The sequence below is a fragment of the Andrena cerasifolii genome, chromosome 11 (genome assembly GCF_050908995.1).
Source record: "Andrena cerasifolii isolate SP2316 chromosome 11, iyAndCera1_principal, whole genome shotgun sequence".
NCBI lineage: Eukaryota > Metazoa > Arthropoda > Insecta > Hymenoptera > Andrenidae > Andrena > Andrena cerasifolii.
This window is the reverse complement of record NC_135128.1, coordinates 11432389-11444523: the sequence shown is the minus strand read 5'-3', so window position 1 is coordinate 11444523 and position 12135 is coordinate 11432389. Positions and strand designations below refer to the sequence as shown.

The following is a 12135-nucleotide window of genomic DNA, read 5'->3' as shown; positions in this document are numbered from 1 at the left end:
ATTCGCTGGCTACTTAGACTTGTTCTTTCGATTCTTCTTTTCTCGTCCCGTTCTAAATAGTTGGCTGTACATAGGGTAATCGTGGGAGAGTCGCCGCACCTTACGCAAAACTGTCACCGTGGCTAAATTTTGCGATGAAATTTTTTTTCCAAAGATACGTATTATTAGTCGAACATCAGGTCTTAGTGCTGGCATTAAAGAAAATCAAAATTTTAATATTTGTCACCCTTAAAAAATTGAAACTAGAAATATCCTTTTTTTAGGAGAGACGCCGCACACGCGGGAGTGGTGCCGTGTTTAATTTTCCATTTAAACTTGTTAATTTTAACATTTTATTTAAAAAGATAGTAAAAGCAAAGTAAAATGAAACATCTTTTTAATTTATACAGTTATAAAATGCAATACAATTGGAAAAATAAATAGGTACAGATATTATTTCTTCTTTTCTAAATTTAATTGTCTTTTCTTCTACCTTCCACATTCATTGCTCATAAAATAAGAATAAACTGTGAAAAAAGAGTAAAAAGCCCAGAAATATGTTTGGATTATCAGATTTGTCATTAAAAAATAAATAATTTGCCTTGAGATACCACGGTATCTATTTTGAAACACTTTTTTGTATTTTTAACATTAAAAACATCATTCAGTCGACTTAGGTACCTTCCGATACAGTGCGCATAAAAGTGTCGAATTTGACCTATTCTGGCCGATAAATATTCCACAGAGTTCCTTTAACGTATTCCAAAAGTTATATCACGAAAAACTATGACTTTATAACTACTACGATAGCAAAAATAAACTCGACATATAAATATCGAGGCAAAGTGCGGTAGGCTTACCTCGAAAAATAGCAAAATCTTTAAAAGTAATGATGGAAACACGTCCTCGCTTATTAATCTAACCTAAACTAACAGACTAAAGCAAATAAAATCGACAGTGTTGTATTTTATTACCGATAACCCTGAAATACCGAAGGTGCGGCCTCTCTCCCTGTGCGGCATCTCTCCCGCAATTACCCTACTTGGTATTCCACTTCACTTCTATCTTGCGACAGCCGCTTCTGTACCTATATGTAAATAGGTACAGTAGGAACTTGTGCATTTCCTTCGGTTACAACTTCGCCTCGTCATACACTTTTCGCAGGCATTGTATCCCGAAAGAAGCTACCTGCCAAAGGTCATGTTAAAAAGCTCTGAAAAAAATGGCACGCTGCGCAACTTTGCTCCAACCTTATCGTTTGACAAATGACCTAAAAACTGAAGTGGCCGATCAATATAGCAGAGTAAAGCGTTACATTAGGCATGTAAACACTCGCTATCTGCTCAACATGCGGCCAATCTGTCGATCCATTTCCCTATACTTTGCTCTGACTTTGCGTTAGGCACAGCGCATAGGTATTACATAGGTACACTTAACAGTGAAATAGGAGTTACGTTTGAATCCTTATCGTTGCGTTCTATCGCCTTTGTTACCTTATCTTTCATTTCGCGTCGGCTTTTGTTCCATCGAAACGATAAAAGAAAAGAATGCCATTCGCCTCGTGTATCGATTGTGTCGTCAAATTTAAGGTAAAAAACGGCGGTCGTAGATGTACCAGATAGGTACATGTTTGCTCGGACGTAATTGAATTGACGGGTTCCAATTCTTTGTCAAACTGTGCCGTTATGGTTATAGTGGTTGCTCCATTACCTACTCGGCTAATCATCTAGGAATTATTAATTTATGAGAAATAAAGTAGCACGAGGAGATTGGATCTATAGTGGCGCGAGAATGGGTGGTTAATAATAAGTAAGGTGAAGGAATAAAGCCAAGGGGAGGAGGACGAAGAGGCGGTAACAGTGTCGGCGAAGCAGTATAAAAACTCAGAGATTCCGTGGTCTCGTTTCTGCCAAGTCGATTCGCAGGATTCCGCCGAACCGATTACTTTGCAATTTCGTCTACGTGGGCGAACAAATCGGTCGCGTGGAATTTCGGAATAGAATTCGGTATGCAGACGCCAGAAGAGTAGGTAATGCTATCCCGAGCTGTTACGAAAATATCTCTCTTTGCTACCTTTCTCGAAAGACGAAAGCAGTTGCTAAGTAGTGAAAACTTACCAGCCAAGTCAGCGGGCAGTCTAGGATACAACATTCCAGTCCTGGCTAACCACTCGAGCTGGAGTGGATGAATATGATGCTGTTGAGGATGAGCTCCGGCAGTTTGCGAGTGTCCGACGGGTTGACCTTCCTTGTGTATCGAGTGAAACGCGCTACCACCAGCAGGATGATAATACAGTCCACCGGGGTGAATAAGAGGGCCACTTGGGTGTAAGAGAAGAGCTTGGTTCTGCCGAGCTACACCGGCACTGGTACCGAGTGCACCGTAATGGCCACTCGATAAATTTGGATTACCAGCAATACCGTTGCTAGTGGGCTCCTCCGATCCCGGTGAAATCGGAGGGCTCGAGATCGGACTGTGACTGGCGTTACTCCCAGAGCTGGCGCTCCCCGTCCTTGTAGGGTCTACCTCGGTGGAAGCGTCGTCCTCGATATTCTCTAGTCGATCTACTCGGAACCCTCCGTTGCCGGTTCCAATGCTCTCCCCTCGGAACATTGATTTTCCACGTTGAATCGAAACTGTGTTCGCTGCTTCCACCGGCTCTAACGGCGCCTCGGACAAGTGTATATCTCGCGTGGATCTGTCACGAATAGTTTGCCGATCGCATCCATCGCGAAGGAACTCCAGGCTCGGTGAATCTGGACATTGCTGAACCGGCCTATCGAACGGATTCAAAAGGTTTCTCGAGGACGATGTTCTTTGCTCCTCCGTCCCACCCGCGCCAGCTGCTGTTGCAGCTCCGATTCCACCTGCACCTGCACCTCCACCTCCAACACTACCTCCGCCTCCGCCTCCTCCCCCTGCTCCTCCTCCACTTCCACTTCCACTACCATCTCCACATCCACCTACACCACCATCTCTGGTCTCAGTCCCAGTCCCAAGAGTACAAGGAGATTCCCGTCCGTGAACGTGAACAGAAGAATTTCCTATACAAGGGTTTCCGTCCGCGGTCAGATTCCTCGTGGTGAATAGTAATCTTGGATTGCGCTCCGATCTATCGCGATCGAGGATCTCCTGTTTCCCTGTCGCTCGGCCGAGGAGAGCGTCTATGCAGAAAGACGTTTTGCCGAGGGAGGTGGTCCGCCTGTCGGTCGGATGGACCGAGTACCCTTGCGGAGAGGTTCTGCCGGGTGAACTGTTCGATCCCCTGTATTGGCTCGATATCGCGGACACCATTTCCGCGGGAAAGCATTTTACACCGGCATTCTCGGAGTCTCGGAAGAAATTGGACGGTTCGTGCTCCTGCTTAGGGAAGGAGGATCGCTTCGCATCGCCTTCCTCGCGATACCTCGACATTCGCGGTTCGTCTTGGAACTCCAACGGAGAGCCGCTTGCTGCAAAACGTATTTCCTCTGTAATGGAGCCGATCGTTTCGTTCGCTGCCTCGACGCCGGCCGAGATCCCTTCTTGCAATATCGGCGAGCAGCTCTGCCCTCGGCCCTTCTGTCGAACGCCTTCTGCGTAAACGGTATGCGGACTCGTTTGCTGATGCCCTTGCCGTTGCCGTAAATACACGTTCTCCGAGGCGCCTTGCGCGTCGTAATGCATACCTGATTCCGTGAATACACGAGAACGCATTAGATCGTTGGATCGTTAAGGGCTTCTTTCACAACCACCAACCACCCTCGGATTAATTACGGACACATGGAATGTCAATCGGACTTGATCGCCGGCTACTCGGGCTACGATCATTTACGGATGCTGTCGACTAGCTGTACCGATGTATATCATCCGCTGAATGGAGGATCGGTGGCCGATCGACTTCCGATCGGCCTACGGGATTCGATCGATCGATCGACCGCCCGACCGACCGACCGACCGACCGACCGACCAACCGATTAAACGAAGGCGTTAACCGTCGAAACGACTCCCGGATCTTGCACGCGCAATGAAAATAATCACACAACTTCCGCTCCCTTGATTAGGACTGTAAACGTATCGCCACCGACGAGCCACTTTTTTTTTTTTGTTCTCACTTTCTCTCCGATGGAGCGTCAGTTACGATTTCGCGGCAACACAAGCGATTAAGTCGACGCTTCGCCGCAAAGTGACGTAGCAAGGAACCGCGTGTCCCTAACGGGAAAATCGCTCCCCCTCCGCTTCTGCGTTTCCGCGGTTAGTCGATTCTGCCACGCCTATCGCGGCAAGCCTTGCATTTTGCCACGCCTACGGCACCCCCTTTATTCCCCTCTTTCCCGCACCGTGTGCCGTGGGTACCAACTCCCAACTTTCCACTCCCGATTCCCGGTTCCCGATTCTTCATTCCTCACCGTTGCGCGTGAACCGTCCAGCTCTCGCCTATCAAGCTCCGAGCCCCAGGCGTCGAATTTCTGCAGTACAAAGCTAAGTAGGATCTATACTTACATAGGGTAGGTACAGTTACACCATGTTCTGGAGGAATGCTTCAGCGCGTCCAGTCTACCCTTTTGTTTGGGGAGATACAGGGTACAGGGTAAAATATAGATAGAGAGAGATGGGGTGCAGGAGGATAGTGCCAGAGGGAGAGTGGGAGAAGACGTCGAGGATGGCGGCAACGGTGACGGAAGGGAATAAAGGGGAACAAGACAGCTTTCCCTCCTGCGCCAACCTGAACCGTCCAATCCGACGACGTATAGTACGGAAAGCGCGCTAAGGAGAACGGATATGCAGTCGGTGGCACGTGACACTTGCAGAAAAACGAGGGGTGGCGAAATGCGTGCAGCTTGAATTGCAACGTGACGGTCGTATAATGGGAGGGAAGTTGGGCAGTGGGCACCCTCCACGGATAACAGGGATACTCGATGTCGGTCTACCGGCGCGCGCGACGATACGATCTTCGTGGTTTTGCTTATTTTCTTTATTGCTTGCGATTTTGTCCACACGATTGAAACAAGTAGTTATAGCTACCTAAGTACATACGGGTACAGATGTAGCCTACGTACCTCGATATTCGATGAATTTAATGTCCAATACAATCTATGTAGCTACCTATACATTTAGGGGCAGTCGGGGCAGATTGTAACAAAAAAGTTTTCACAGTTTTTTTCTCGAAAGTGTTTTCCTAAATCAGGAAATAATTTGCGTGACCACTTACATATGTGGTGAACTCATTAAGTGTAAGTACGTGACAAAATCTTGGACACTTATTAGGCACCTAGCTTCATCTTAAACAAATCTGAACCTTTGTTATAATATGCGGGGTAAAAAGTAACACCATGTGGGGTAAAGTGTGACACATCTGTTTTAATTATTTAAATACAAATATGAACGCAAATAAACATTTCTAAAAAATATAAATGAAAACACAGGTGATTATTAAACATTTTCTATACATGAGTTAAACAATCGTTGCTTATTCATCTAATTCTATCTAAATCTTCTTCTTCGCTTTCTTTACTTTTGCCTTCATACTTTTTTTCTACTTTTTGGATTCTCGATTGTAATGTTGTTGGTGTGTCTCCATTCCATATAAGAGCGGACTTACGCCCCTACTGATTTGCGACCGATCTGCGCAGCTCTCACGGATCTGACACACGCGATTGGCTGTAGCACTATTGTGATTAGTCGTAGCACTTTCCCTGCCGGTTTCCTACCGATAAACAGTGTATCCCTGCGCGGAACGAGTCCGCTCTAAAGTGGAATGCAGTGTCGAGCATCTTTTTCCGGTGTGTCAGCGAATAGCATGTTTGTTTCATCACCATTTAGAGCGGAGTAAGTAGTAACATGTTAGAATTTACCCCGTGTTACAACCTACCCAACTCCCCTACCTAGCGTTAACAGTAAAACCCATACATCTTAACACAGTAGGTAACAACAACAGCTTTCATCTTGTAATCATTACTACGACTTTCAACCAGATTTTCATTGCTTCCCCGTCTGTATTCCTCCGCCATGGCGACGGCAATAGGTACCTATGTATTTTATACTTACCTACGAGTATGATTACTGCATTCGTTCACATAGTAACTATAATCCTACCTAACAAAACATCGGCGATATCTAAAGTCTACAGCCTTATCGAGCAGCTAATAGCCGCGTAATAGGCATCACACCCAGTTTTCGAGTAATCGGCCTGTTATCGGTTGTCGGGCACCGATATTTTATATCGGTTCCACGACGCATTTGCTTATCCCACTGATAAAGTCTCTTCGCTTATTCAAGTGCCTAGCCGAAACTTTCGAGTTTTCTCGAATATCATTTTCGGTCGAAAAATCGTTTCATTCCTTTTATCAGTAACCGTATCCGCTCCAACGGATTCGCGGCGATACATTTTCCCGTAGGTGGGAAAAAGGTATCAATATTATGATTTCCATAATCCACGCAATCTCTGTGTACCTAATTACCTATTCGTATAATCTATAATACCCTACTTTGCTGGACGTGGCGCGACGGGTCGGCTAGGTACGAGACTAGAAGAAGGTAAACGGTACCGTTTCGTCGGTCACCGCTTTTTAACCAAATAACACAGAGGGAGCTTTATTTACTTAAGGATCGAAGCACGTTCAACGTATACCTACGTTGAATAAAAGTGTTTAACAACTGCCGTATTTCGTCCATACATATTTAAATAGTAATATGTAGGTATTAGAGCGACGTAGTGTGTACACTGTACAACTCTACCGAATCCAGACACCTGTAAGTACCTATTTCGAATTTTCTTACTTTTCCTTTCTTCTCCGGCTGATAATCCCCTCTGCTTGTGAAACGAGCATTCGTTCATAGACAAATCACACAGCATCCTTCATTTCCAACGTTGAACAAGAAATGCTTAAGGCGAATTCCACTTACGCCCAAATCGCCCGTGATTTTCGTTAAGCTAGGTTTTCCTATACGTGACTGGACGCAACGTCAACGATTTCAAAGCCGATTTTCTCGAAAATGAAGCGCGATATGAGAAAGAGTCCCTCTTTCTTTTCGACTTATAACAAGTAAATAAGTCGAGAAAAAGGAATAAAATTTTTTGATATTGCGCTTCATTTTCGAGAAAATCCACTTTGAAATTCTTGACGATGCGTCCAGTCGCGTGTAGGGAAACCTACCCTAATGAAACTTACGGGCGATTTGGGCGAAAGTGGAATTCGCCCTTGATTGTTTTGAAATTTTCGGATAGCTCTGAATTTCGAAAATTCGAAAACTCGATGCTGCGTACCTATATAGGTATATGTATATGTATACACAGATACAGGTAGTAGGTACACCTTTCATCCTCGACAGCCGTGTAAACATAAAAGATTTTCTACCAATGATTATGCTCCGTCACGATAAGCCGAGCTTCTTTCCCCTCTGCCCTTATGTCAGCCTGTCTCGCTCTCAAACTGAACGTGTACATATCTATTATGTAGGTAGGTGAAGCTAAGCAAACATGCCAAAAAATTGATAATTATACCTTTCTTGAGCAACGTTTAAATAAAAATTTGAAGTTATTAAATTTTTTAAAAAAAGTAATGAAAAACCATGTTGCCCCTGCCCAGGGGTATAACGGGGTACCGAAAATGAGGCGAGACGGTTCCTCTAAATAGGTATTTCCACGATCGATGCAAATATGAATTTCTTCTAAATTATTTTCTTCCTACCCTCGCACAAAAGTTGTGGCGCCATATCTATTAAATATTCGACAAGTTCTTCCTCTTCTATCTGCAAAAATGTACTCTTAATTGGAACTAATGGTAAACCCATGCTTCATTTCTTTGTTTCAATTTTTCGACATAACGTTCCAATGTTGTTTGTGGATGGTAAGAGTAACCTCGAGCAGCTTTCTTGTACCACATTTTGTTCCTTAAAACTTCACCTACAGATTTCTTCATAACTTCTTTTGGCCATTTTCCTCGTCTAGTTTTTTTTTCTTATATGTTCTTACCATTTTCAAATCCGAATTAAAAGTAACGAAAATTCGAATTAATTTGCAATAGAGAACAATGGCGTTGCTCAACCTCACATGAACAATGAAATACCCCATCATTCCCCGTATCAAATAAAAAAATATTGCAATTTTTACTCCATGAAAACACATTTCACCCCTTTTTACCACCCCCTTAGGGGTTGATTAGGGCAAAATCTTGAAATTCGTTTATAGGCATTTATGTGGGTAACCTTTTGAAATAAAAATCAAATTGAAGAGATTTTGAAGAATCCGTGAAAATACATTTTACCCCTTTTCACCCCCTTGGGGATGGAATTTCCAAAAACTCTTCCTTAGTGGCTGCCTACGTCATGTAAACAATGTACCTTCCAAATTTCACGTTCCTAGGTTTAACGGTTTGAGCTTGGCGTTGATGAATCATTCAGTCAGGAGTTTTTAGTACGCAAAATAAGATCCAGGCAGCATGTGGACGATTTCACAGCTCTAAACCAAAGACGCGTGCTCCCCCACTCATTTCTATCAACAACCCAACTGTTACAATACAATCGTTTCCTTTTGGTACATTCGTCAAATGTCTAGCAATTTTCGATTATCGTTTTTTTACGACACCCCATCTTACCTCGCTACCCCATCATGCCGTCCCTTCCCTTGCTATGTCCAATGCATTCACTTTTATGGTAAATTGCACAAACGTATCCACAATTACCTATAAAACCAGACGAGGTGTACGGTTTTCAAATTTCCTTACTCGCGTAAAGTGTATTCTATTTCAGTCATTGCCTCGGGTACAAAGTCTAGTTCACTAAACTTACACGGTTGATAATAAATTGTAACTGACAAGCCGCCGATCAACTTTTACAATTTCAACGATAACAATTCGGGACAAATACTGTCTAAAGTCTTGTTATCCCAGCTCAAAAGTAATTAACGATTTGATGGTTAATTCATCCGTTCTTATCACGGGGATAAGATTGTTTGATCAACACCACGATTAGGTATCACTGCCCGCAGATAAATTGTAATTGGTGTCATGTATCGATTTGGCACTGCCTCGTACCTATATTTATGTAAATAGCGTTAATCACATTTTATCAATGTGATTATATCTCTGTTCGACTCGACTCGACTCCACTCGGTTCGGCTCGGTTCCGGTGATTTAATTTAACGGTCCAAAGTATTGGAAAACGCGCGAAAGACGAAAGGTGATAATCGTCTGATAAGCAAGCACATCGGAGATATAATAAATGAATCTGTATGGATTTGTTCACCTAAAATGTGGTATTCGAGATGGGTAAAGACGCGCATATGCTCGATGCAGTTCCACTTCTCTTACGTGTTATCCCTTTTCTGTTTGTACATATTTATATAGATAGGGGAAAGTCCTACAGTACCGGGCAGCGTACAGTACCGGCTAAAGCTAGATCTCGCTTCTAATGTTAGTTAATTGCACTATCGATGCAGAAATAAATAAATACTGTAGCCTTTTTTCTTCAGTATTACCAGAGTTTTAAGACGTTTAACGTTTACGCTGGTTTTCCGCACTACAAAAGTTATTTTTCCTAGCTGATTTCTTATTTTTCAAGTAATTAAATAATTCTGTCATATTACGTGCATTATTTTTAGACTATTAGGTATACATAAATACCTCGGTTTTCAAATTTGCTTCGTATCTTACGCATCGAACCTAAAACTTTTTTACGCGCTTGTCGTGCAGTACCGACCATTTTTTTTTTAATTTTTCCTACAATTAAAGTCCTTAGATTTTTCTCTTTTGTTTTTCTGCTGAAAAATGACCAAAATTAACACACAAAAACTTGAAAAATCCTACTATAAAACAAAATTAGACTAAATTAAGCTGAAGTAAACTTAAACTAGGTATTGGTGAACAAGTCGCTGAGTGCATCATTTATGAAGAATCATTCAATTTACCCCATATATGGGGTAAAGTGGTAGTTTTCGCTGTTTCTTTTCAAGCTGAATTTTAATATACTCTAAGTTTATTTTAAGTATAGCCATTCGTCATTTATCAATAGTAATGTTTAAATTATATTATAAATCTATTTCCACACATTTTTATTGAAAGGGAAAAATTTTATTCGACTTCAAACTTTTTTCGGCTCACTTTACCCCGGTCTCCCCTATTTCTATTGTACAGCTGGCCACGCGCGTGTCGGGATTGAACCACACGACATTTCACTGCCAACTTTACTAATAGGTACCTAAAATATATATCTGTACCATGTACGCGTGTATAAATAGGGGAAATATGGGTAAAACCGGGACGCTAAGGATGAAAGCTCATAACTTTGACATTATTAATGTAAAAAAGAAATTGAAAGTAGGGTTCATTAGACTAAACTCTTTATTAATTAATAGTATAAATCCATTTGATTTAAAACAATAAGAAATACAAAAAAATTATGATTTAAAATTTGGTCCGTTTTTACGGTTTTACCCCATGGCCTGGGTAAAACCGGGTACCATACTAAAAACTGGCCCTAGCACCTATAGCAACGGAATTCGTCCAATTCTTCAGTCCCCCAACCAGTGCAGCCTTCGTGAGCCCACTTACAACAAGCTGTACACTGCACCCACCCTTCATTCAATTTGGATGAACCATATGATTCTTGGACATAAATGCAAATGTCTTCGTCACCACTGTTCTCATTATCTTTCGGTATTTTATTTAATTTTCTGGCTTTCTTCCTCTTTAGTCGTAGCCCTTTATTAAGATTAGTTCAATTTTGATAACTTCCTCTCTTTCGTTTCTTTGTTATACACATTTTGTCCAAAATCGGGTACCCGATATCACCCCGTACGGTTTTACCCCAGCATACAATTTTGTAAATATTACGGATTATCAACAATACCATGGCGAAATACAAACAAACTGTCTTAGTTATTTACACTTTAATATGCAACAATTAACTTAATTCACACAAGAAAGTACTTACCTGAACACTGTCAAAAGTATTGTAGGTTCTTTAAGTATCGAAAATTAGATCATAGCCTTCCAAAACACACCAGACGATATAACCTCACTATGCACGATTGTAAGACGATCGTCTTTTGTTGATGGAACAATGCACATCGTGACAATATGTGGCTGCAACGACGCGGGAAAATTTAAGGCCATTTTAAAAATAATAGCACGTCCCGGTTTTACCCAGGTACCCGGTTTTGTCCATATTTCCCCTACCCATGCTTGTCCGCGTTAGCAGGAATCAAAGTATATCTTCTTATATTAAACCTCTAAACATCTAAAACTTTCTGCTCTCCCCCTCTTTCCCTCTATTCGCTCTGACACCCCCGCCTATTGTCCGATATATACGTATACGTATGTACCTATACATAACTAAGGATATTCAACTTCCAAACTCTTCCGTCCTTCAGTTCTCAGTCTCCGTCCTTCAGTCCTATGGTATAATTAGAATCTCCCGGCCCCTATGTGGCCGCACCTCCGAGTTCGGCCCTCATCGGCCATTACTTTTAATGGCGTTGTTAATGAAACTAGGTGTCGCCAAATTAACCTCTCGTTTCAGCAACGCTCAACCAAAATCGAAGGCAGCCGTAATTTCAAGGAAGGAAGCCATTCGATACAAGTACCTACCCACTTACTCAACATACGGCCACGACGCGCCGCGCGTTGGCATGACGCGCGTACATTATTTATTTAGCTAAATACATAAAATCTACCTACACTGTGGTCAAGATGAAAATTGGGGTGAAGCAAATCAAATATAGTTTAGAACCGATCATTTACGCGGAACAGGTCGGCCGACTTGTATCGCTAAGGAAAGTAAATCGAGAGGATAGCAGGGTAATGGCGTTACTCAGATATACGTACACGATTTAAAAGGATCCCGATTCTACGACAAATACCTAAAGCTAATAAAATGTCGATTGATAATTGGAGAAAGACCGGTGGGAAATATTATTGCGAGGAAGGCCAAGTTAAAAGGGAACAGTAGTATGTCGCAAGTACCCCAAGTTTGAAAACCACTGGCACTGGCTGATTACCGCGGTAACCACCCCCCGAGCGCCAATTAATCTTAACTTTTACGGGGCAAACACTTTTCATTAAGCCCGGTTCTGCCTCCAACCGGAGTCGAGTTATCCCCTCTCTGTTGCAACTTTAGCCACCCTTGACTATACTTGCCTTTTTTCCACCCCCTCCCTTCTAGAACTCGTCTCTGGCT

The 12135-nt window shown here is 42.5% G+C and overlaps 1 protein-coding gene across 2 annotated transcripts in view; it reads right to left on the bottom strand.

Moving 5' to 3' along the window:
- Exex (motor neuron and pancreas homeobox extra-extra) overlaps positions 1-12135 on the bottom strand; it is a 153468-nt gene that overhangs the window by 9663 nt on the left and 131670 nt on the right. Inside the window, exon 2 of one of the 2 annotated variants that reach the window (XM_076823014.1) lies at positions 2097-3582. In XM_076823014.1, the coding sequence (XP_076679129.1) occupies positions 2097-3393 (1297 nt within the window). In that variant the 5' untranslated portion in view covers positions 3394-3582. Of the gene's footprint in view, positions 1-2096; positions 4145-12135 lie in introns of those variants that run through there. The other variant, XM_076823013.1, reaches the window with a different exon arrangement.